This window comes from Podarcis cretensis (genome assembly GCF_951804945.1).
Source record: "Podarcis cretensis genome assembly, chromosome: 2".
NCBI classification, from domain to species: Eukaryota; Metazoa; Chordata; class Lepidosauria; order Squamata; family Lacertidae; genus Podarcis; species Podarcis cretensis.
In genome coordinates, this window is record NC_137171.1 from 3,719,172 (window position 1) to 3,746,281 (window position 27,110).

General features: G+C 41.4%; 1 protein-coding gene across 5 annotated transcripts in view; it reads left to right on the forward strand.

The window, feature by feature from the left end:
* Positions 1 to 27,110, forward strand: part of LRP1 (LDL receptor related protein 1) — a 317,944-nt gene that overhangs the window by 82,729 nt on the left and 208,105 nt on the right. For all 5 annotated transcript variants that reach the window (XM_079967068.1, XM_079967067.1, XM_079967069.1 and 2 more), the window contains 2 exons: positions 1,678 to 1,800; positions 19,766 to 19,903. In XM_079967068.1, the coding sequence (XP_079823194.1) occupies positions 1,678 to 1,800; positions 19,766 to 19,903 (261 nt within the window). The remainder of the gene's footprint in view (positions 1 to 1,677; positions 1,801 to 19,765; positions 19,904 to 27,110) is intronic.

Here is a 27,110-nt window from a genome sequence, read left to right on the forward strand (position 1 = left end):
TTGTGGAACCATTATTTTCGTTGCTTGCCCACTGTTTACCTCTTCCCTTGAAAACAGCGTATATGTTTTTCAACTCCAAAGACCACCATATCAACAACGCACCACAGAAGTGTACCTGTTTTCCAAATGTGGAGGCTTGGAAGGGATGAGCAGCCTTCTGAAAGCCACCCTTTAGTCAAACATATGCTGTGTTTGCACAGAGGAACTGTTCCATGTAGAAATAATGACATCAGATGTTCCCTTTGCAGTCACCACTTCAGAAGAGGCTATTCCGTGTGCCTCATCACCACTTGGAGAGTATAATCGAACAAAGCTGGGGGTCCAGATCACGTTAACGTTGCTATGTCAGGAGGGAAACTGATTAGCCCCCTGTATGCTCAGACAGCAATGGCAGAGACTGCAACCTTGACCTGGGAGAATGGGTGGGTGGGTTAACCTGTATAGTGCCCACACTCATATTGCCAGCATTGGGAATCCCAGCACTGCAAGCCGTGGGTAAAGTTAGTCCTTCCTGTCTGAATGAATAGTGATTTGCACAGTGGTTGTGGTATTTTAAATCATAGAATCATAGAATCATAGAGTTGGAAGAGACCACAAGGGCCATCGAGTCCAACCCCCTGCCAAGCAGGAAACACCATCAGAGCACTCCTTGTGATTTGTGGGTCACAATCATTGTGACCCACTTGGGGAGAAGGGCTCAGTAAAAAAAAAATCAGAATATAATTATTAATTAATTAATAAGAAAAATAATAGCTATCCATTGAGTGTGTGATTAAGTTATGAACTGCGGACTTCCTGGCTCATAGTCTACATTCATAGACATATAATTTACACGAGGATGCTACCAGTTTCTGTATGTTTGTGGTCAGGCTGATATGTGAAGTGAATTCAGTGTTACATGGTCATTAAATGGTGGACAAAAGCCCATTGTTAACTGAAAGGCAGAATGGGTAGGTTTGGGACACATTAGAGCAGGGATGAGGAACCAGCTAGATATTGTTAGACTACAATTTTCATTATCCCTGACAATTGGCCATGCTGGCTGGGACTGATAGGAGTTGGAGTCCAACACTGTATGAAAGGGGCACAGGATACCCATCCCAGCACTAGAGCACCATAATGCTGGTTTACCTGTCCTCCATTGTCAACTGTGGGGTTGAAGTCAGTGTTCAGTCCAAAGTTTGAGTTTGAAGTTCTCATGCATTGACTTGACAGATTTTGTATCTTGGTGACTTGGGGGCGGGGGCGGGGAGGGCGGATCACACTAGATGCTCTCTGTGGTTTGTTTCTGTGTTCCAGTTAACTAATAGGCAGATTTACCAACCAATGTACACACAATACATAGTCTGGCTTTAAACCTTCCACTTTGTTTTTATTTGGTGGTGCTTCCACACCAAAATTTAGCATGTAAATAAAAGAAAATGGATTGGATTATTATTCAGGGTAAATGGTCTTTTACAATTTGATTCGCGCCTTGACTCTTGGCTCCTGCTTTGCTCTAATTAATACCTCACATTTTAATCTGACACTTTCCTGAAGTGTTGTGAATATGGATGAGCCCTGTACCATGGTCAGAGTCAGCTTGCTTTTTAAGTGGCTAGCTTTGAAATGATTCTTAATGACATGTCTTGAAGAACTAACCCCCCTTTCTTTTTCCATTTGTTTGCCTCTATATAGCACCGAAGACATGTAGCCCCACAAAGTTTGCATGTAAAGATCAGATCACTTGCATATCCATGGGCTGGAGATGTGATGGAGAGAAGGATTGTCCAGATGGTTCTGATGAATCGCCAGATATATGTATGTATATTTCCTTAATTTTTCTCTTGTAATTATTTATATCTTGTATTGGTGATAAAAGGCCACTTTCCCCATTTCATTTTCTCCCTGCGTGCCATGACTCATCACATCCTTCTTACAGCCTTGAAAATGTTAACGCTAGCCTCTAAAGATGGAGGCAACGACAACATCCAGTTTTGGAATAGATAGACCATTTAGTATTCCTGCTACCACGTAGCCTCTGCGTGAGTGCAACTTGCAACGTCTTATCTCGGGCATTTCTGAATATGTTAACAAAGGTTAGCTCACACTCACATTTGACTTTTCCACTCCCCTTAAACTTGGCTCCCACCTCAGAGAGGATTTCTGGGACCTATATGACACATCCACCTACATAACCCTGCATGTGGAAAGTCAGTATGTCAGGTAGAAAGGTTACCATTCTCATGAGCCTGCTAGCTTTTCAAGTGCAATAGGTTTTGACATAAGAGAGCACTGAAGCATGCAATCCTTCATTTCCCTTCTGAAGTGGCATACTCCCATTTGATGTTTCCCCCCTGAAAGCTTGGTGTTCTTCCTTTTTTTGTTGAGACATGAGTGTGAGAACAAAGGCCTTTCTGGCAGTTTAGCATACCATGTTCCAGGTTATAAGTTTATACTGCAATAAATGCAGTTGCTGCACACTGGTTATTCAGCTAGTATTTCTGTGCAGCAGCAATTAATTTTCGGTTTATCAAAAATTGAATGGCAGAGTTCTTGCCACTATTTCTGCTTAGCCTGTGATACTATCTCTGATCTGTCTCTCACCTGGCTGTCTGCTGAAAGAAGCTGCCTTATAACAGATCACATTATTTGACCCTCCAAAAGTATTTTTGTCTACACTGGCAATTGGTACAGTAAGGTCTCAGGCAGAGAGTCTTTGTCTTCTTAACTGGAGCTGCCAGGGATTGAACCTGGGACTCAAAGCGTTCATGCACTTTGCCACTGAGCTGTTGCCACTCCCCAGTAACAGCCATTATCCTGAGAAGTGTCACTAGTGTTACAAAAACACTTTGGGCTTCCACTAAAATTCCTTCAATGTTTTGCTCGAGGAAGAACCCTAACACTTCCATTGAATTTTAGGTGAAATTTCTGTGGCAACAAGAACAGGTTGATGGGCCCCAGAGCCAGGCCCTTTTCAGTGGTGCCCCCCCATCAGAATTCCCTTCCTAGGGAACTCTGCCAAATGCCCTCTTTAGTTTTCTTTGGACAGAGCTTGAATAGGGTTTGTCTTGCTTTATTAGAGCCTTTTGTGACTACGGTAATTTTATGTTGGTGAGTGTGTTGGAACTGGCATGTTTTAAAATACTTTGTGCATTGTGACTTCTTGTGGTATTTATGCTTATTTTTTGTAAGAAATCCTGTGTGCTCTTTGTCCTAAAAGATATGATGCTAATATCTAAAACAATCAAACAAATAAAATAATTATGTGTGCATTGCAACATAGCTAGAGGTATTGCTTTTGATACAAGTTTCTTTCTTTCTTTCTTTTTCATTTCATTTCATTTCATTTCTATACCACTTTATATTTTTAAGAAAAATCTCAAAGTGGTTTATAGAATATTAAAACATCAATATAAACTCAATAAAAAAGCAACATAATTAACAGAAAACTAAAATATTGTATTAAAGATTTCAGAATAAAACATTACAAAGGAGGTCAACTACAGAATAGATATTTAACACAAAGTTAATGTGCAGGCCGGCTGAGCTGTTGCTGTTCAGTTCTGCCAGCGTACAAATAAAGAGCTGCTCTGGAGAAATTGCTGTGTCGTCTGCTGTGTTCGCCCACAACTTAACAGTTAACAAAATACTTAAACATTTCAAATAAATACATTGCTAAGTGAATGTTGGGGAAGGGCCGTAGCTCAGTGGTCGAGCACCTGCTTTTCGTGCAGAAGGCCCAATTCCTGGTGTCTCCAGGTGGAGCTGAGAGAGATTCCTGCCTTAAACCCTGGAGAGCCGCTGCTAGTCAGTGTAGACAGTCCTGACCCATATGGACCCAGTGGTCTGACTTGGGTAAGGCAACTTCCGTAACAGGAAGTGGAGTGGACTAGATGTTGGTTTGAGCATTCAGGAAAGGGACCGGTTAGGTAAGCCAAACTTGGCACATGCTCGTAGCTTCATGGCCTTTTTTGTGCATTGCAAAAAAACCATGGGTGAGTTTTCTAACTGACAAAATATATATGAATGCAACATTGGTGGTGAGCCCTCCGTTTGTTTGGACAAGACATGAATGTATAGTTCACACAAACAACTTTAGTTTTTAAACCCTATATGAATAAACAATCACTGCTGAAACCTGCTTTGTTTATGCAAAACTAACCGTAAACCACTCTTACGAGAAAAACCATTTGCCACGCAAGCCTTCCCATATCTGCGGAAAGTACAGCAGGAAATTCTGAGAGTTATTTGGGCAGCAGCAATGCAGACCAGCAGGACCAATGTGGAAATTGGACTGGTTTTCTTCTAAGCAAGCATTTTGTTCCCTTTTAAAAATTAAAATGGAGGGGTGTTGCACAGTATTTAACCAAAATCACATTTGGTTAATGTTATCATTAATCAGATATGACAGAAAAGGTTTGTTACAAAGCTGAATAGATTGCATCAGATAATGTACTTTCTGTTGCTAATGAATTAAAGTGAAGGCAAAGCTGACTGTTGAAATGGATGGCAGTTGTGATTAGTCACCAATTCCACACCTACACTTACCCAGTTTTCAGAAAGCCTAGATAGTTAGCAACAGTCATTTTGCTTTTAGATTTCTCTACTGTCTGTCATCTTTTATCCCAGTATTATTTGATTTTACATGGAAAATGACAGAAATGTTTTTTGTGCTGAGCTCCTTGTAAAAAACAAAACAAAACACCCACCCACCCTAAGTTGCAGCCCCCCACGCATTTACTCCTGAAGGGTACTAGTGCATTCAGCAGGGTGGCCCCAAGATCAGAAAGAAGGCTATAAATTTTTGGCATGGTTACTTGACACTGAGAAATATGAAGTGTAATAGAAACAATAAAAGAAGAAGATTCAAGTTGATGCTAGAGCACTGAAATTCAGGATCTGTCTGCTATTGTAGTGGCTGGAAAGGAGTTTTTCCCAGGCCAGATTGACTAGTGAGTCTGCAGTGGGGGGGGGGGGGAAGCCTTCCCTTCAAGTGGGTGACTTCATTTGTTGTTTGGGGATGTGCACAAATTAATAGCTTTTAAGAGACTTGAAGGCAATATGGTAGACATGTCATGGCATAAACATTCCATTTTGTATGTCTCAGCACTGTCTCTAGATATTTTTTAATGGGGTGCTGGAAAAGCTGGATGAAACTCAAAGGAGGAGGGCTAGACTGTTGGAATGGTTTCACACACAGTTTGCTTCTACTGTTAAGAGTACTCACATGAATTTTCTGGAAAATTCTGAATTGGAAAATTTTTCTGTGCAAATTGGTAATCTGCATAGGGTAAGATGCCTCAGAAAGTTTTCAGTTTGCATTGAAGAATGATCTGATTTAGCATATTTACTGTACATACATTTAGTAAACAACCCTAAAAACATGAAATATTTTTCTTGCAATCAGAAGACTGCCCTGGAGGGGCACGGCACAACACAAAGTTAGAGAGTACAGTCGCTGCTGCCCCCGCCCCCAACAAGACAATCTCAAGCTTACCATGATAAGTCAACTCTGACCTGCTCTACCTGATTGCAGAGATGCAACTTTTAAAGGCACAAGAATCCTGTTTCCTTCAATGTCAACCCTAAGCCAAATATTAGAGTTATGAGTTTGAGCCCTGCATTGCGGAAAAGATGCCTGCATTGCAGGGAGTTGGACTAGATGACCCCTGGGGTCCCTTCCAACTCTACAGTTCTGTGATTCTATGATCTTGTACCCACTTAAGTGGGGCAAACCTCACTAAACACAATAGACTTGCTTCTGTGTAGACATGTATACCATTGTACTGCAAGTTAATTATACAGTAAATTCTTAATGGTTTCCTGGGTTTCCATATTAATTGTGTAGTGGAATTCACAGAAAAAAAATTCTACGGAGTACCAGATCACAACTGAGCCCACCACAGGAAAGATCACAGCTTTGACTTCACTCATTGGCTAAATACACTGACAGCAGTTGGCAGACTGGTTCGTTTAACAGAAATCACTTAGAAGGATCCCTCTACATTTTGTTTCCTAACTTTCTAAGTGGGCTAGATACTTTTAAAAATTAAAATGGAAGCTCAGAGCCTCGGCCCCCTGCCAAGGGGCATCATTGAAGTTCTCCATGGGTGCCATGTCGCCTGTGGGTGCTATGTTGGCCATTCCTGAAGGATTCATTGCCGATGTAGACCTTGGTAGGGTTGCCATATCTTGAAGAGCAAAAACGAGTCAAAAGAAAAAAAACAAGTTAAAAAATAAATCCTCCCAAACCCTGAAAATTTACTTTAAAATGTAAAAATCTTCCCGGATGGGCATGTTGGCTCCCCAAAAGAGGATGTGTCTGGGATTTCCCAGACATATGGCAACCCTAACCTTGGGCTTCCTGGTGCCTTCCAGCTGAACATAGTAAGCTAGGAGGTACTGAGAACTCAATTTGCCAAATTTCCCAGATGTAATCTGAGCATGTTTGAAAGAAACTGGCAGTGTTTAGGTCTTAGAAATGAGGGCTGTGCTACGACTGCAAGGGTTGTACATCAGCTGTCCTGCCTCAGTCCCTTTTTGGGAAATGAGAGGGGACTAGTGTCACAAGGATAGTCTGGCAGTAGGAGGAGCTAATCCCACCTGAGGCAATTTACATGCTGGGCCTGAAATTTGGGGAAATTCAGGCCCAGTTCCCATTTCTCAGAATATGCGGATCTGTTAGTGAACTCCCTTTTTCACAAAGTGCCTGTCTGTGAATGTTGAAGCATCATCTGTCATATAGCCAACTTCTTCCTGAATCATTAAATAAGTTTGTAGGCTATGGCAAAGTTTGTAGGCTAGGTATTTGTGACCTAGATACAAATCCTACCTTGGCCATGCAAGTAGCTTTAACGTTGAAAACACGTATGATTTTCTTCTTGTTTGTACAATAGAGCAAACTTTTTTCTTTTTCTTTTTTGCAGGCTTAGTTAAGTAAGAATGTATTCAGCCTTTGTGATTCCGGGAACATTAAAATGAATTAAAACCACATTCCCTCTCCACATTCATTCAATTTTTTATTATTCCTACATAACCACCTCCTCGTTCTTCTTCTGTTTGGTGGTTGTGTGGTGAATTCACTGGAAATTAATACTTTTTGGAGAGGCTGGCTGCAGTATCTGATCTTATAAATATTGGGCTGTACCCATCTAGGTTCTACTTAGAGTACACCCATTGAAATTAACAGATGCCAGTTGTATATTAATTTCAGTGGATTTCCTTTGAGCATGACTAACTTTGAAGACAACCCATTCTCACCACTGGGTTGAGATGCTTATAATTGTAACATTAGGAGATTTTTAGCATGGGAGACTTCCGGGTTAGCGGCTCCGGCAATGGCGGAGCTCCTCCGATCGGGAGGAACTTGCTTCGTGGAAAGCAGGGTCTGCACCGCCACGGCGAAGGCGGAGACCCTTGGAAATCACAGGCGGAAGAGCCTGTGAACTTGGGATTCGGCTGGCACCTTTTGCGCCCCCCTACTCGCGGGGAGACCCGGTATCGGGAATCCAGAGCGACGTGGGGTGAGTGGCGCGGTGCTTTGAATTGACCGCTTCTTTCACGGAGTGAAGCCGCATTGCTGCTGCCGGAGAGCGCTGACTTTTTCCTGTGGACAATTGGATTTTAAACAACAACCCGTGAGTAACGGAAAATTGGATTTCTAAATACTTTAATTTGGCATCGAACGGGGAAGGCTCAAAACAGGAAGTCCGCCTCCCCTTTTTGTAAACAGACTGAAACAAAGTATTTGTAAGCTAAGGTTTTGGAAAGCTTCATGTAAAGGATCAAACTTCCATTGATTGAAACTATAAAACCCCCCTTGGAAGCAGGGGAAGGGGGGGGAATTTTGACCAAGCGTGCCTGCAGGAGAGAGTGGAAAATTAAATTAAATTACCACGTCTCTGAACCTGGAAACGGGCTGCAAAAGAAGAGAGAGAGAGAAAAAAGTCCATTGACAGTGAACAGTACATATTTGACAGCTAGCTACAAGAGAAAGATACGGTTTCTATTGTCCGCTTCTGCGTTTTAAAAGAAGAAAAAGTAACTGAAAATTGATACTATTTTTCACCTTTGGAACTGTGTTGGAAAGGACTGAGTTCTTGAAACTGTTACAAGAGTGGAGTGGAGACATCCAGCTGTAAGATAAGGACTGTGAGAAACCAGAATTTGACCTTGAACATCCCAAGAATGTCTGTTAGGGAAGATTTAGTGTCTGCATTGTATAAAACAAACTATTTGCTGGAAAAGCTTCATAAACAGATAGATGCTATGGCTACTAATGTTGTCACCTTGGGATCAAAAGTGGGTATCAACACAGAAGTTGTCAAGGATCCAGCACAGGAATTTATTATGACTGAACAAATTGTTGAGAAGGAGAAGGAGAAAGTTGCTGTGGCTGAGCCCAGAGTAATACAGGGGGGAGCCTTGACCTTGCAGATGCAAATTGAGGATTACAAATTGAGGCCCTTTATGACTGAAACTATAAAAAGCCAGATTTTGAAGATTGGAGCCTGGCCTGGTCTGGAAAAGGAAAGTTGGAGAGATTCCCCAATGCAGGGATCAATTGACTTTTGGGATATGGAGTCGGGAGGAGATTGGAGCTTGTGGGACATTTGGATTTGGAGGATTTTTGAAACAAGATTTGGAACGCTTTATGGATCCTAGCTTTAACTATGGAAATCTGGCTGCCCTGTTAAGAAGGAATAAAGGCATTGTTGGGAAGGAGCTCCCCTGAGATCTGCTTTTTATCACTAAAGATTATGAAGAAGATCGGCAGAAGGGACGTGAAGGAGAGTTAAGAGCCTCGGATATAAGATCTCCAGGTTGATGGACTTTTTGGAGTTGACAGAAGGGACGCCAGAGACCGAGACCAGGGAGAGGAGATGGTGGAAGAAGATTGGGAATTTAAAGTTTATATTTGGAAATTTTGTAAAATTTAATGAGGGAGAGAAAAATTGTGGAATGAAATTTTTATGACCCTAGTGGAAATGTTTTAAGAGTTTAAGTTCAAATAGATATATTAATTTTGAGGATAAAAAGAGGGAAAGGATTTGCTGAAATATTTAACTGAATTAGAATACAAAAAAGGGAGGTGGGAGGAGGTCAAGGAAATAAGCATATGAAAGATATATTATGTGAAGGTTTGATATGTTTCTTGCTGTTGTTTTTCCTTTTTTCTTAATCTTTTTTTTTTTACTTGTATGGTATTTTTTAAAATGTGATACATTGTTTCATTTTTTGTTTAATTTGGTGTTTCTTTGTTTTATTTGTAACCTTCAAAACCTCAATAAATATTATTTTTTTAAAAAAATTGTATCATTAGGAGATTTCAAAGCATGAGATGAAACGGGGCCAGAAGATGGCAAGTAGTGACATTCATGCATAATATTACAATTCCTGGTTTTGCATTTCATCAATAATAAATAAAACTATATTAAGAGATGTTTGCCTGGTCACTGTTAATAATGTCACTATTATGTTAGACATTTCCCCTCCATGTTTGTTGTGAGCCTTTCCTCACCAAACTAGGCCCCCTAGAGCAAAATATACACCAGGAGGCTTAGTTTGGTCAGAAAAGAGTCTACACTTCCAGAGTTAATGCTAAATACATTACTTCTAATAAATAAGCCACCATAGCCTGTAGAGATCTTTTCAGCTCTCCTCCCCCACTATATGTCCAAACCAGGCACCATGGTTTGTTTCACTCTCAACAAACCATGATCTGTATCCAAGGTGTATTCTTGGCTTACTGATTTGTAGTTTGTTGGAGAGAAACAAATTATTATCCCTACTTCTGATGTTTCTGTTTTAACTACCTGTGCTTTTATCTCCTGTTTTTATCTTGTGAACCACCATGAGATCTTTTGGTGAAAGGCAGTATGCAAATGTCATTAATCAATCAATTAATTAATTAAATAGAATGATGGAATGCTGAGTTGGGGGTGGGGGTTGGTTTGCTCTGAACGTTAGTTGGAGGAGAAAAAAATTTCAGCTAGGTGTGTTCACAATAAAGTGTTAAGTATGGTTTACCATCATGTGGGAAGTGAGCCAGTATCTCAAAAAGCCACCTATGCTGATAGTTTTGGATTTAAGCCAATTAATTTACTATACTGAGTTCTATGGGTATACAGTGGTGTACAAATCAATCAACACATAATCTGTGGACCAGTAATCTTAGGCTGGATTCCAGTTAAGTTTTTCTGGTGCAAACCAGGGAGACGGTGTGCTCTGTGAGTGCCCAGAATCTATTCCATTATGATTGCAGAGTTAGCACTTTTCTTTGGGCGGCCCAGTGATTCATTTCCTGACAGCAGAGCCTTTGCTTTGGTTTCTGTGTGCAGATTTGTTCTAGAAGAATGAATGAGAAAAGCCTGATGGATCAGTCTCTGCAGTTGTTTCCTCATGTGCGAAGCCCCCTCACCCTTACCTTACCCCCTTTTTGAAGGAGACAAGAGCAAACGCCCTAGATGCTATTTACAAGTATAACGCAACAGCTGTGAGGAAGCCGTCAAGGAGAAACCATCTAGGACTGAATATTGTGGCAGTATGTTTGATAAGGAGTCAGTCAGTTTCTCTCATTCTTGTCTATTCTCCAGTATCCTGGGTAGACATTTTCCCCAGGCCTGCTACTTGAAAACCTTAAAAGGAGATGCTAGGGATTGAAACCAGAAACTTCCATATGCAGAAATATACATCACTGAACCATGATTCACTCTGAAAACATTCAACAAAGCTATGTTTCTCCCCAAAGCCCATATGCTACCTTATCCAGCTTTCCCCAAATTTAGCTCCCCAGATTTATTTAATTCTTTAATGGTACTGCATGATTGCAACAAAACCTCTAAGCAAGTTACAGTCATTTTTAAAATTATAAATAAAAACAGTTAAAAGCAATTAATTATAAACATTTTTAAAAAGAACTTGAAAGAAGCAATAAACTCAAAAGAGATGATAACACACCTGTGTCTGGATAGGCTTTCCTGAACAAAAATGTTGTAAGCAGGTGCTGAAAAGGATTCAGTGAAAATGCCTGCATCCTGAGGTCAATAGGCAGGGAGTTCCAAAGTGTTGGAACAAGTATTGTGGGGCTTCTGTTCTGCGGAATGGACACTGTTACAGAGTGGTCAAGCAGGCACATACAGGACAAGGTGATCCCTCAAGTAAAATGGTCTCAAGCTTTTTAGGGCTTTATATACAGCAAATGGGTAACCAGTGCAGATCTTTGAACAGAGGTGTTATATGTAGACACGGTCTTGCTCTGCTCAGCATCTTGGGCTGCAGCATTCTGCACTAACTGCAGTTGCTGGATCATTTAATGTTGTTGTTATTTATTCATTGTAGATGTTGTTGGGTTGTGTTTGTATGTGTGTGATTGCAGATGTTGGATTGCAACTCTCATTATTCCTGTCTATTGGCCACACACCTGGGGATGATCATGGGGCTGGAACAACTCCTCTGTGAGGAATGTTCACAACATCTGGGGCTTTTTAGCTTAGAAAAACTGTGAGGAAGAGGAGAGATACAGTGGAAGAGCATAAAGTATGCATGCTGTGAGTCAGGGAGGAGGCTGTCTTGCATCATACTGGAACCAGTGTCATCTAATGAAGCTGATTGTTCGATTAATGTCTTACTTCACACAGCACGTAGTTACTCTATGAAATCCCATACAGGCTATAACGAGGGCTGCCAAATTGGGCAGCTTTGAAGAGAGAGTAGAGAAATTCATGTAGGATCAGGCTATCAGAGGCTACACATTACCTCCAAGGTCAGAGTCAGCTGGGGAGCAGTGATTGAGGTCATAGCCAGCTTATGGGCTTTCCATAGGTGCATCTGGTTGGCCACTGGGAGAAACCAAAGGATGTTGGACTAGGTGGGCCTCAGATCTAGTCAGGCTCTTGTTATGTTCTTAGTTGTGCTTAGAGGCAAGTATCCCAGAATAAATGACTGCAAAGCCTTTTCTCATAAATTGCTCTAGAGCAATTGATTTCAGATTACGATAAGAGAGGAGATTCTTCCGGGATGTTTGCCAGTTCTCTGTAAACAATATTTCAGAGAGGGTGATCATTGTGAGAGAAGGCCAGGCCCCAGTTATTTGTGGTTTTGAGGAATGAGAGGCTTATTGTAGCAAGGCATTGGCAAATTGCGACTGATCTCCATTTCCCTCTAAAATTTGGAGTGGGAGCTAGTGTGGATATGGCACTTTCAGAGATTTTCCTGCTGTGGAATATCACAACATCTGCTTCTGGGATTTGGTGGGGAGGAATGCCTTTTGCAATTTCTAATAATAAAACTAGCAGTGTAATCTTTGGTGAGTTCCCACTTTAAGTATTACATGTGAAGTGCTTTGAAATATTGGCTAACATCCTGCATGTATGGCCTTGGAAACGGTCTACTTCATTTGATAAATGCAGCTCCTGGTAAAAAACAAGAACATGGCCTGTAAGGCCTCTTTGATAGGTCTTTCATCATCTTTTCTTCCCCACCTGGAGTATGATATTGCCCTCAAAACTGTGAAACAGAGGTTATGGGATATTGCCTTTAGTGATTTATGATCTCGCTCACATGTGACCTGTGGCCCATCTGTGCCATGAATCCAATAACAGCAGGGTTTTTTGTTATCTCCCTACTTTAAGAATTTGACCGTATTTACCAAGATTCTTGGGGAGAAGCCATGACTGTTAAAGTGGTACACAAATGCTTTAAGTGGAATGCTTTCGAACTGCTAGGTTGGCAGGAGCTGGGACCAAGCAACGGGTGCTCACCCCATCGCAAGGATTTGAACCGCCAACCTTCTGATCGGCAGGCCCAAGAGGCTCAGTGGTTTAGACCACAGCGCCACCCATGTCCCTAGACAGGTTAGACAGCATCTAATCAATCCTAAACAACCTGGAATTGCTGACTCTTTTCTTGTCAGGGTTCTCCTTGAGGATAAGATTGATACTATTAAACTGGCTGTAACAAAATTCCTCTCGGAGGCAGTAAAAATCAGAAATCAGTATGTACAGGCTAAAGCTGCTCTTTTGGCCAGCAAGGTCAATCTTACATCTTAACAACTGTTGATATATACTATTGTTGTACTGTGTATTGTGGGTTTATAGACCACAATAAAGCTTTGTGTGTGTATTACATCACTCCCGTGAGTAGACCACCAAGCTGAGTTACTACTAGGGTGAGATAGCTGCACTAATATTCACATTGTTTTGCAAAATGAAAGCTTCTGCAAAACTGGAATTCCGTAGGAGTTTATGCCCTGTGGACATGCAAAGTGCTATAGAACATGCAGGCTGTCTGGGTCAAGGAAGGGAGAATATGGCTCTGTTCCCTCTCCACCTTAATTTTGATAGGCCAGAACCCCCCCCCCCCATTTTCATACTTATAGTGATTTTTCTTAAGTGCCCAGGGTATATTTACAACAACCCTTGATGCAGGCCAGTTCATTTGCTTGGCCACTGTACTTCTATACCTTTAAGGTCAAAACTGCACCTTCATTACCATCACACCAATCTTGATTCTTAACACATTGTATTTTAGTTACCATCATTTCTCCCACCACTGCTTTATAGATCTAGGGTGCTCTACATTCAGTTCCTGAAGCCCAGGCAGATTATTGCATTTTCCAAAGCATTAATATGATTCTGAAAATATGTATTATTAAAACAGGTAACAGAGAAATTTGAAATTCCACACTCCATCCCTGTCTTTATTTGAATTGATGCACTTATAAATCCTTATTGCAAGCTTTCAAGTTTATTGATAGTCCTAATCCTTAAACATAAAAGCAGCCTAGCAAAATGGTATCCTCATTCCTTCCTAAGATGTCATGCTGCTACCGCAGGTTAGCTGGTTCCTTACATCTGTTTTTTTCCCCTCTGAGAGCTTGAGGTAACCATTTTGTGAGTTTATACGCAGCATAGGCATTTGCTGTAGCTCAGCAGAGATTGATTACATGTGCAATGATTCCAATGTAATAATCAAATAAATTAAAAAATTGTCCAGTAGCACCTTAGAGACATAGTTGATGTTTGTTCTGGGTATAAGCTTTCGTGTGCATGCACACTTCTTCAGATAACAGAAAGCTTATACCCAGAACAAACTTAGTTGGTCTCCAAGGTGCTACTGGGACAATTTTTCAATTAATTAATTAATTAATTTTGACTGTGCCAGACCAACACAGCTACCTACCTGAATGTAATAATCATCACAGAATTTCTTGTCTACTACACATTACCCTATTAGACCCTGTTGGACACATTTGCCTAAGTTATTAGAGAGCTGGATTCAAAACCTATTTAGATCAACTGGATGGACTGGGGTAACCATGGTTCCCTCAGATGTTATTGGACTACAACTCTCAACATTGCTGACCATTGGCCATGCTGGCGAGGGCTGATGGGAGGGAGTTGAAGTCCAACACCATTGCCCTGACTTAAGGTGCCTTGATAAGTAACAATAACCTGAAAGAACATAGTTGTCTTTTAAAATAACAAGAATAATAACTGAATGCACATTCATCAGCCAGCATAGATTTTGGCCAGATTAATTTATTACATAAAAACCAAAGCAAAAAGACAAAGGCCAGAATAGCTTCCAACTGGAGCCTATTTTTTGAATACTGTGAATACAGTTCAATGCATTGTTTTGAACTTGAATGTAAGTTGACTTTAAAAAATCAGGATAAAATATGTATGTTGTAGTTGTGCAATGATTTTTTTGTTATTTATGTTATAAAGTGTGATTTAAAAACAAAGATGCAAAGAATTGACAGGTGTAGGGAACATGAAATGTAATTTAATTTGATAAATTGGTCTCTGAGTAAGTTGGTTTGTAGTGCTTTTCACCCACTTGCAAATATGGTTGGCACTTCCAAAACATCTGCCATATAGCTTCCTTTACAAGTTTTAAGCCTATGTAAGAGAGCATTTGCAAAAAAGGCAGTAGAGTAAACTAAATTCCTCCTGTAATCATCAACAGAACTGTTGTCTCTTGTACTGGGACTTCTCGAGATTGGCTGAGGACTCCTGCAAAAGAAAGTCCTTGAACCCCAGATTTCGTAGTGCTGTTTTCTCCCTTTGCCTGGAAGATAAGGAAGCCTTGAGGTTGGTGCCATAGTGGCGTGAGAAGGGGCCAGCTAACAGCCCCCAGAGACAGAGACCTTCTGCAGTCCCATGCTTGTGCTGACAGGCGGGATTTGGCTCAGGCAGTATTTGGAGATACTGTAAAGGGAACGGGAGGTGGGGTTTGTGCGGTTGCCACTGTTAATACCCCTGTATGTTAGGCTTAGGGAAGTAATGCTGGCAAATATTTGCATGCGAACACCAGGGAATCCCAATTGTACTCCGTGTTCTGGAGCCCATGGACTTCAGAAGGAAAAAAAAAATGTATTTAAATCAGGCATTAATACTTAATTGAGTTGGGTCCTGCAGACAGGTCTGGGACAATCCTGATAGTCATGAAGCCACAGTTTTTCCTGTGACATTTCTGGTCATGACTAAACTGGTGTAAGATCCCATACGAGCATAACCACTGTTGAGATGGACAGAAAAGGATGGGAAAAGACATGTAAGCAATGTACAAATAAATGAATTTCAGTGAAATGGTATTCCATTTTTGCCATTCTCTCTCTGTCCCCACCCTGCCCCAAAGTGCTTGCTTGGAATGAATTTAATGGTAGGCCGCAACTTAGAGGTACAGCGTCTGCCTTCTGTGCAGAAGGCCCCAGATTCAATTCTTGGCAACTCCCACTAGTACTGGATATGCCCCCTGCCTGAAACTCTGGAGAGCTGCTGCCAGTCAGTGTGGGCAAAGCTGACCTAGATGAACCAATAGTCTGAGCCTGGATAAAGCAGCTTTCTATGTTTTGGCAAGAGGGGCGTTAGACTGGTGAGGGAACTTCTCTGTTTGGTCTAGCTGATCACTGAGGAGATATGAGTGTTCACTCTTTGGTGGCAGGCTGCTGTAGGAAGATACGGAGGCTTGTTTGATTGTTCATAAGCATGCATGGTAAGCAGCTCAGAAGGGGAACTGGATAAGGCCACAAGAGGCATTGGGGCCAACTCATTTGTTCTGAGCCGCAGTTGCCTATGAGAAGGAGCCAGTGTGTTTTGCAAAAGAGAAGACCAGCATGCTGTTGCAGTTCTGTGCCTTTCCCCAATTTGAGGTTATCTACACTGGAGGTTGCTGGAGCACCAGAATGGTTAGGTACCCTGTAGAGTCGGCAATTAATTTTAAGCAGGGGTCATACATGGAATTGAAGTGTCAGTCACATGAGCTCTGTTCAATAAATTGTTCATTGGTTTAACTGAAACAAAGGCTTTGGCGGAGTGCTTTTTTCATAGTTCAGCTTGGTTTCTCACCCCAGGACACAGATGGCTCTTTAACCCTGTTTTTCAAGGGGGAAGAGCTCTTGTGGCTCTGCAGCCATCACAGTTGCTTCCTGGGCTTGTGGAAAGTGTGAGGGGCTCAGGTGTATAAGGAAGGAATTCTGAGGTTTAGAAATGGACAGCCTGCCCCAAGCTCCGGCTCTCCAGGTGGCCATTGCGTCAGGGTTAATGCTAGTGCAGGTGTCACAGTTTTATGTCCACCCAGTAGCAAAGGGCAAAGGACACGATACATCTGCAGAAATGAGAGATCGCACAGCAACACCAACAGTGTTAGGTTGGGACTTTTTAGTTTGTGAGGAAAATGAAGTGAGCATTGGTGGCAGGGAATAATATTTTTTTCCTCCTCCTCTTTCAAGATTCCTGCATTGCAGGGGCTTGGACTAGATGACCCTCATGGTCCCTTCCAGCTCTACAATTTTATGATTCTAAGTACTAGAACTCAGGCTTACCCAGTGAGGCTGACAGGTGGCATAGTCAGGACAGACGAAAGTGCTTACTGTTGTTCGTAGTTTAAATCCTGCTTGCAAGTTCAGGTAATCTGAAAAAGGCTTCCATTTTTCCATAAAACAATCGTCATTAGGTTTTCTTATTTTGGCTGTTAACTTTGCTAATTCCGCATAGTCCAACACTTTACTTATCCATTCTGCTTTGGTGGGAACTTCTTCTTTCTTCCATTCTTGTACATAGAGAATCCTAGCTGTTGTTACATACATAAACAGTTTAATCATCTGTTTTGGAACTGTTGTCCCTATAATCCCTAAGAGAAAAGTTCCAGGGTTGGGTTTTTTTTTTTGTATATTCACTTTAAATGTCTTTTTTATCTCATCATATATCATTTCCCAAAGTACCCTCGCTTTGTTACAAGTCCACCACATATGAAAAAAGATCAACCTACTTGTTCACACTTCCAGCAATTATTAGGAACAACCTTACACATTTTAGACAATTTGTTAGGTGTTAGATACCATATATACATCATTTTCATATAGTTTTCTTCTAAGGCACAGCAAGCAGTAAATTTCCCATGATAGCAAGAAAACAGTCCCCTGATCTGATTGGGGTCCCATGTAGCTGGTTTACCCTCAAAATTAAAGTGGTCAGTTCAAGCACATCTTAAACTGGTGCCCTCCAGATGTTGTTGGCCTACAACTCCCATCTTTCTTCTTTTTCTTTTTTGGCGATCACTCGTAGCCGAGTAAGGTTGTCTTCCATGAACACGGTCTTAACCGTGAGTCTGTAACTGACTGTGGAGGCCAACTCTGGAGCCACACATACTTTAACAGTGGGGACATAGGTTTCCAGACAGGAGTTGATCATGATGAGGGTTTGCCAAACGTGTCTTCTTCTTAGCTCGTTTCTCCTTTTCGCCCTGAGTTTGTGCTTCTTCAAAGTCCATTACACCTTTGGAGTGCTCACAAGCCAGTGTTTTCCAGTTATCAGTGCTTATACATTTTTTAAGATTTGCATTGAGAGCGTCTTTAAACCTCTTTCATTGTATGCCGGTATTTCACTTTCCATTCTTAAGTTGGGAATAGAGTAGTTGTTTTGGAAGACGAAGGCATCTGAACAACATGACCAGTCCAACCAAGTTGATGTTGAAGAATCATTGCTTTGACACTGGTGAGCTTTGCTTCTTCCAGTACACTGACAATTGTTCACCTGTCTTCCCAAGTGATGTGTGCAAAAATTATTTGAGACACTGTTGATGGAATATTTCAAGGAGTTGGAGATGGTGTTTATAAATGGTCTATGTTTCATAAGCGTGCAGTAAAGTTGGTAGTACAATAGCTTTATTAATGAGCATTTTGGTTTCCCGGCGAACATCCCAGTCCTCAAACACTCTGTGCTTCAATCGGGAGAAAGCTGCATGCACAGAGCTCAGGCGATGCTGGATTTCAGCATCAGCATCAGCCCTTGTGCAAAGAGAACTGCCCAGGTAGGAAAGGTGATTGACATTTTCCAACTCCCATCATCTGTTGCCATTGGCCACACTGGCATCTGGATAGCACCGGGTTGGGGAGGCTGCAATAAACCATCACATGGAGTTAATGGCTCTGACCTAAGTGTCACTTAATGGAAATGTTTTGTGATATCAAATCTATAACCACCGCAGGCAAACTGTTGTAAACAGAATGGAGTCTTCTGGTTCTTCTTGCCCCTTGAATTTCATAGCTGGTTAGAGTCTCCCAGCTCTTGGTCCAGGCATTCTTATCTTCTCAGTTGTGACTTTCCCAGTTTTATTTGTCTTTGGGTTCCAGCCAAATCAATTAAAGGACATATATTTATGGGCAAAACAACAGCTACTTTTAAAGTGGTTTTCTAAGGTTAAAAATTCCTGTCTAATGCAGCCTTTTGGAGTGTACCACAAGCTAGTCACAAAAAAATAAAATAAGCTTGTTTATTAGCTTCTTCAAGAAATAAAGTGGCTTGTTAACGATGCTTGCCCCAGTTGTGATTAAGTGGTTGATCAATGGGTCTTTTTCTGTGTGGTGGACCACTTTGACTGATAGGCTGGGTCACTCCATGACCCCCCTCCCATGGACTGTAAATGATCCTCCTTAATTAACCCTCTATTTGAAGCTGCTGAAGGGAACTGACTTTTTTTGAAAACAAGTCTTGAGGTTGGTAGTGCAGTGGTGGTGAGGAGCATGTAAGAGCCCTGCTGGATTGTACCAAAGGCCCATCTAGTCGTGTGTTCTGTCTTCACAATGGCCAACCAGATATGTAAGGGAAATGCACAAGCTGATATGAGTACATGTGAATTCAAATCCATTTTGTAATGTAGAGACTGAGATGAATAAAATGCACAATTTAACCAAGCATGACAAGAGCAGAATCAGGAACAGAACATAGCTAGTTGATATTTGTCTAAGAACCTCACAGTGGGATTCTTGGCCTTTGCAAGTATTGGAATGTAGGTCTCTTGTAGCCCAACACTGTATGCACTGAGATACAGCATTTTTGTGTGTGTTTTATTTTAAGAGCCATTGTGGTGTAGCATTGCACTAGAATATGGGACACCAGGGTTCCAATCCCCACCTAACCATGAAGCTGCCTGGGTGACATTGAGCCAGTCACTGTGAGAATAAGATGATAGAATCATAGAACTGTAGTGTTGGAAGATACCCTGAGGGTCATCTACTCCAGCCTTCTGCAGTCCAGATGTGGAAAGGGAGAGCTAGGTATACAATGTTGAACTACTTGGAGGAAAACTATGCATGCTCCTACCCCTTATGCAAACAGATACAGAGTCATGAGTATCTGGTGGGGTTTTTTGCATGCCTGAGTGTGTACCACCTCACATTTAAGAGGCTTTGTTTCTGGCTCCTCGTATTCCTATTAATTCTGGTCCTTGGTGTATGCTTATCTTCTCCTATAACAGTTACGATTTTTCCCATTTCCAGGTCCACAGAGCAAAGTGTCCCGATGCCATCCTAATGAACACAGCTGCCTGGGCACTGACCTTTGCATCCACATGTCCAAGCTATGCAATGGCAAACGCGACTGTGTGGATGGTTCAGATGAAGGGCCCCATTGCCAAGGTAAGCTGTTTCCCTGTCTCACCTGATGCTGTGCAGAAGCTGTTACTGGTGGAGGAGCCCTGGGTGCAGCGAAGGCCAGTGTCATCCAGGGTATAGTCTGAAGGTACACTTAGCCACAGTTTAGTAGATTTGGACTTGGGTGGATGGGAGCCCCATGAATGTTGCCTTGGTTTCCTTGATAGAAAAGAAGTTAGAGATGAATGCAGGCGCTGCTGGGAGCAAAGGGTGTGTGTGGATTCTACTGACTGGAGTGCTGACTGCTGAACAGCTGAATTGCCATGTTACAGCAAAAGGACTGTTGCAATCTAGATTGTGTTAATAAGGGAATGATGAGTAAGAGTTGTGGTTGTTAGCGGAATAGCAAGTAATTACAGAAGCATAATGAACAGGAACTAGATATATTGACAGATGCACTCTAAGGAAAGGTGGGTATAGATTTTAATCAGAACACTAAGCTTAATTTTTGGAATTAATGTTAGTGAGGCCATAGGTCTACGAGTTGCAAAGCAGTATAGTGTTAATTTCTCATATTAGTGCCTTACATCTAGCCTACATTTCCTTTATTTTAGTCATTATCAAATAGAAATGTGGTAAATGATTAACAGCCTACAGCAATTAGTTTTCAAGCTGCAGACTGGAACCTCACATTATCTGGTTATTTTATTTTTTTAATGCACTGACCACTGCTTCTTCTGTGCAAAATAGCATTGTGAGGGAGCAATCTTTAGCGGATAAACATCAGAACAGGCACCTTTGTCCTGTCTTCCATTACGGCCCCTTGCGAATTCCCCCTCCTCACTGCCTCAGAATTTCAGACTCTTGTTTGCAATGGAAATATGGGTCTGGAACCTTAGCTGAGAAGAAAGAGGCTGGGATGGAGATGGGATGGAGCAAAACACTTGACCAAGAGAACAGTATCTCCTCTCCCTGCCTGCTGCTTTTCCACTTCAAACTGCATCTTTCTGACATCACTTTGACAAGGAGAAACATCAACTGGGGTTTAAAATACTTGAGTTGGCCAGATAAATGACTGCTTGGATCCAATTTCCAACTTCACTTACTGGCTTTGTGGTGACTGCATCTGTTTTTTGTGTGCAAAGGGACATACAGTATTAGTTCATAGAGTCGTAGAGTTGGAAGGAACTGTGAGGTTCATCTACTCCAACCCCCTGCAATCCAGGAATATGCAGCTGTCCCATACAGGGATTAAACCTGCAACCTAGTTGATCCATTAGTGTCTGAAAGAGCAACCTGGGTGGTTCGGGAGATGAGATTTTCAGAAAGATGCATAGTAGGGTGGACGTCAGAGCTATGATAATTATTTGAATACTAGGAAATAAAGCTGATTCCAGATGGTCACTTCTAATTTCTTGATTACATCTTACGCTTTGCGCCAATACTGCTAAAACTAATATAAACAACAAGGTTGACAACAGGCAGCCTTGTCTCGTTCCTTTAATTATTTTACAATTCTCAGTCAGGACATTATTTACTATCAAATTAGCTGACAAATTGTCCTGACTCCTTTTATAGAAGTGTTTCTGCAGTTCATATATTCCAAAACTTTAAACATAAAATTCCAGGAGATGTTGTCAAATGCTTTCTCTGTATCTAAAAACATTAAAGCCACTTGTTTTTCATTTCTCACTTGTAAATCTTCTATTATATCATTATTATATAAAACCCAATAAAAAAGCAAAAAACAAAATCATGATCCATCTTTAATCAGGATGAATTGGAAACAGAAATGTGTTAACCTAATCAGGTGACATTGCAGTAGCTGTGCTGAGTCATAACAGGTTTTGAATGAGAGCCAGTAACTTTTGAGAGGTGCCACCTCCCAAACCGAGCCTGCCCAACTGAGCAGAGAAATTGCTGGGAGGCTGGTGCGTATTTGTGTGTGTGTGTGTGTGTGTGTGTATGTGTGTGTGTGTGTGTGGGGGGACTTTAGGCCCCCATTGTTTATCAGCAGAGTCATTTACTCTGAAAGGCTTACCAGTTCCGTGACTAAGTGGCAGATCTGATTCTTCCCTTGCAGTTTTTCTCTGCGGTCCTGACTGACTGGGAGGAAATATCTCTAATGTTAGTGTGTGAGTTTCAGTTTCACTTACAGATTTTCACTACTGAAGAACAGGTGTTTGGATTTGGAGCTCTGTGTGTGTGCTTGCACGCTGACACTCTGCTAGAGTGCAGCAATAGTGGGGAATGTAGAAGGAATGCTTAAAAAGAGCGTTTTCATCTATCCTTAGGGCTGTGGAGATATACTTGAAAGTCCCTTGGCAGTGCCTTGAAATCTTCAGAGAGCTTGCTGAATAAGATTTCCAGTGCCTGGGGGTGGGCAGGGCACCACTGCACAAGTAAAGTAAGTTAGAGAAAACAAGAGATTGTGCAGATCTGCCAAAAGCAAGGCTGGGAATTGATATGAGCCTATCCTTGTGCCACGGAGAAACATATCTGGACTAGCCAGCCAAGGATTGCAGGTGGTCAGGTTATTTTTCCTGTTGGGGTTAAGAAGTGTGCTTTTTGTGACTGTTCAGATATTGATTGATTGATGGTATTTCCATGCCCCTTTTCATTCAAATGAATCTCAAAGCTGTTTACAAACAATAAGGAACAATAACATAAAAAAGAGCACCACAAATACAGCACAGATCATATAAAATAAGGAAAAAATCATCACTGAAACAGTTGCAATCTATAAAACTATTAACAAAACAGCAACAAAAAGTAAGCTAAACATCACAATTATAGCGAAAGTCATATATATTATTAACAAATCAATGTAGTGTTAAAAATCTATAAAACAATAGCAACAACATTAACAAAATAGCAACTAAAAAAAAGCTAATCACTGTTAAGTTCATGCACTCAAACTGAGCTGAGAAAATGCTGGGAGACTGATGTTTTCTGTCTTGGGCCCATTGAGCATCAAAGATGCACATAGCCAGGCTCAATGTTCACATTCAGACTAGACTAGGTTGCAACCAGATCATTACATGTTCTTCAAACAGGATGTAACTGAGAGCAGCTGAGCTTTTCTGGAAAAGCAAACTGTCTCTGTCCTCACAAGTAGTGACTTTAAAGCTTTAGATGGGGAGTTGAAGCTGCCTCTTATAGGTCTGAATGTCACCTAGCTAGCTAATCCCAGGAACAGAGGAAGTTGTGCTTCCCACTGTCACAATCTAGGTAAGAGAATCCCATAGTAGAGTTCTAAAAGGGTTTTAAGAAGTGTCCTGGTAGATCCCACGCTTTGCATGTGGGATCTCAAGGATGGCTCTCAAGGGTGTTTTACCAACCCCACCTGGAGATGCTGGGGATTCAACCTGGGACCTTCTACATGCATAGTAGATGCTCTACTACCAAGTTATGGCCCATCCCTCCATGAAGTAGGCCCAGAATGTGCTTCTGATAGAGGTGGAGCCCAGAGGTGGGGCCCAGTTATCTGTGGGCCAGACACAGCTGTTCCGTGCAAGCAATGCAAACCAAGGAAGTAACAGGTAAATTAATACCCTACAGTGCAGATGTGCCCTGAAAAATCACACCAGAAGTCTTACAATAAAGTTTAGAAATTCCAGGTGTTGACTGTCATTGTTTAGCCCTTCTAAACGCTGCACTTTCATAAACAGCCTTTTTCATAGTTGCTTTTCTGTTTTAAGCATGCTCAGCAAGTCAGTGTACTGAGACAAACTATGATGCCTGACGGGTTTTTTTGCTGGGGGTGTGTGAGGTGGAGATGTTAAATATTGCTTAGATGAATTAGACATGCATACTGTAATGTAATTGATTAACAAATCTTGGTTCTTAAAACCCTTAACAGCTTGTCGCTCCCTGAAACTAACCATGGCATGCTCAGGATGTGTGAGTTGTTGTAATATAACCAATTGGTAATGGGCAAGCTTGAGGAGAACATTTATGGTACTGTAAATAAGCCATATTCAAGAGTGCAGAAATGTGGAAGCTCTGGAAAGTAGTGCTCTGAAAAGGCAGCCTTTCTATATCTAATTAGGCCAAATGGAAGTTCACCTCAGCTCTGCAAGACTGGGTTCTTGTTCAGCTGAATTGGTACCTGGAGAGCCACTTTGAGTGATTATGTCTCAACAAGGTGAGGTATGAGCAAGCAGTTTGCCTGCTCACACAGCCTCTTTACTTCCCCCTTTCACATGACAGTTTAAACTAGGAGGTCTCTAATTAACCATAGTTTACAAGTTTTGTCCAAACTGGGAAACCATGGTTACCAGCTTTGGAACATGTTGAGGTATGATTTATCTGAACAAACCTGGCTATCTGTTTAGAGGTCTTGGCAGGTTGAAGTCCTAGTCTGTTAAGTGAAGCTGCAACTTAAGAAAACCCCAGCACCCCTCTTCGTTCACAGTTCATGGGATGGGCAAGGCTGTGTCTATACAGAATTTCATTTTTTAAAAAAAGTAGAGCAAACTTGTAGTTCTTATGAATGTGAAGCTTTTCGTGGAAGTGTGTAGGTAGTGCCTGCTGAAATCTCAGAAGTCAGCATAACTTAACAAAATCAGAATAAATTATGCAAAATGTAAGACAAAGTAATTTATGCAGAACAAGATACATTATGCAAATCTAGGTTGCTAAATATATAGTTCCTTGTCATGGAATTTGAATTGCCAAGATGCACAATTAATAATAACAATAACAATAACAATAACAATAACAATAACAATAATAATAATAATAATAATAATAATAATTGTGGAATACGTGCAGGCTTGCTGGAAACTACCTTGCAAAAATGAAAATCCTCATGTGCTCCGATAAGAAATAGGGCCCTCTTTTAAAAGATGGGTCAGCTTCTTGAATTCACTTGTTATTTACAAATGAAGGAAGCTGTTTAATTTTTAAGGAGTGCCAGAAGACCTATGTAGTATCTCTCTCACTGAGCTCTGCAGAGCTGCAGGATGTGGATTCTTTAAGGGTTGGGCCTCTTAAGGCTGCATAGAGTTGTGGGCTACCTATTACATGAAATAGTGGGCTTTCTGTGGTATTCCTGGGAGGTGCAGTGTTTTTAAATAAGGGACGCTTGTTTAAAACCAGGAATGTCTAGCAGACAAGCACCCTTCTTTGCTTGCACCGCAGCCTCTATTTTTGGAAGCATTACTTCTTCTCTACAGCATTTCAGGCAATGGAATTGTAAAGCAGTGATAACACTTTTGTGGCTGTCAACAGAAACCTGCCAGAGCCTCTCGCCCCAGGGCAGATCTGTTAAAAGAAAGATGTTTATGCCTGGTCTGTTACATTATCCTAGAGTTGCCTGATGCTGGGTGTCTTCCCCATTCTTTTAAAGCATATGAGGCTTTATAGTGTGTACTGCAAGAGTCTGGGCTTGCTCTGACCCCTTGGTCTGAGGCCTATTGCTTTGAGGTCTGTACCTCTCTAAATTAAAATTGGGGTTAGCTGCTGGAGGAAACCAAGGCTGCTGTCATGTCCGCTTCAGGATTTTGTTTTGATTGTTCCTAGATTCATACTGCCAACCACTGCATTAGACATTCATTTCCTTCCCCATATATATATATATATATATATATATATATACCTCTTAAAACACCCAGAATGCCCCGTTCAGATAGGAGCACAGCTTTGCCACCAGTTGAAGCTGATGGAAAGCGCTCTGTACAACCAAGGCCCCATGAGCCTCAAATGATAGTAATGGATCCAGAAGTACCCAAAGCTGTGTACTGTACCTGCTTTCTTTAGAGCAAATGTAACCCCATCCAGAGCAGGCCACATCCCATACATTCTGTCTAGGCAACTGCCCACTAACAGGGCCTCAGTCTTGTCTGGATTAAGCTTCAGTTTCTTGGCTCTCAACCGGTCCATTACTGACACAAGGCATTGGTCTAGCACATCTGCTGCCACACCTAAAAGAGAAGTGGAACTGTGTGTCAACAGCACATCGCTGACAATGTACTCCAAAACTCCAGATGTCTGAATGTAACGCTAAACTGAGATCCAGTAAAAATGAACCTCAGCTGTGCCAAAGCCCTCCTCATAACTGTGCAGAAGGAGGAGAGGAGCAAAGGGAGCATGCAAGCCCTGCATTATTATATCATTATAGAGTTGGAAGGGTCCTGCAATGCAAGAACCACAATGTCTACCCCCTAACCCCTACCCCCAAATCCAATTTGAAACCAGACCAGGCCCTGCTTAGCTTTGCAAGTGTGCTAGCAGTTTTATTGCTGCACCACTAGAAGGGCTATAGGCAAATGTAGTCATATGGGGTGGTAGCCAATGTACTCATTCCATTTCTGCAAGGATTTATGTTTGTGCAACTCTCTCCCCCCCCCCCCCCGTATCTCCACTAGGGGAACATCCTTTGATCTAGGTTTACAGTGCTCAAAATTGCGATGTCGAGAGAGAAGTTGTTGTCCAAATGGGCTGCCTGAAGAGGTTAGCTACAGCCCAGGCAACAGTTTTATCATGTGGCAGTCTCTTTATTTGATTTATTTATTCGTTTCAGGATTTATGGAATGCATTTGTAGAAAGTGGTGTTATTAAAAAGCAGGATAAAACTATTTTAAATAAATACATTTCTGCTAACAGATTGTCAAAATGTTGTACAAACCAGAGGGTTTGTCTGAGGCAGCCTGGTAACAGAAATAACTACTGCCTTTTGGAGAGGTTGAGGTATTTTAAGGAGCTTAGTTTTACAGTCCCCTTAGCTGTTTGGCTTCAACTTTAACACAGAAGGGTAAAGAGCTATTGTTCCTTCAGCATAGTGGTACAAACGGCTCCAAAGCCTATTTCTGAATCCTGTTTCTTAAACATGAATACAGGGTTTAATAAGCTGCATGGTCATAACAACTTGTTTACAGGTTTTATTGGATTTGTCGAGGGGAGGAGGAAAATGATGCTTGGAAGGATATTAATTTCAGATTCTTATGTCTACAGTAAATGTGACAGAATTATGTTAACACAATTGCAGTAGGTGATGTTGGGCTCAGGCCTGATGTTTGTAGTTTGTATTTCATCCCTTGTGATTTTAGAAAGAAACTACTGCCCATAGTTTGATCTCTTCCACTCAGATTGACAATCTTTTCCCTCAAAAACCCTTCAGAATTAGAATATAACATCTTTGTTTCTCTCCACTCACCACTGCCAGTACATCCCAGTGTATATTGTTATTGCATTTTATTATGTGAGATACATGAGGGGGGGAGAGAGAGATTGATTGATTTGTCTAGGT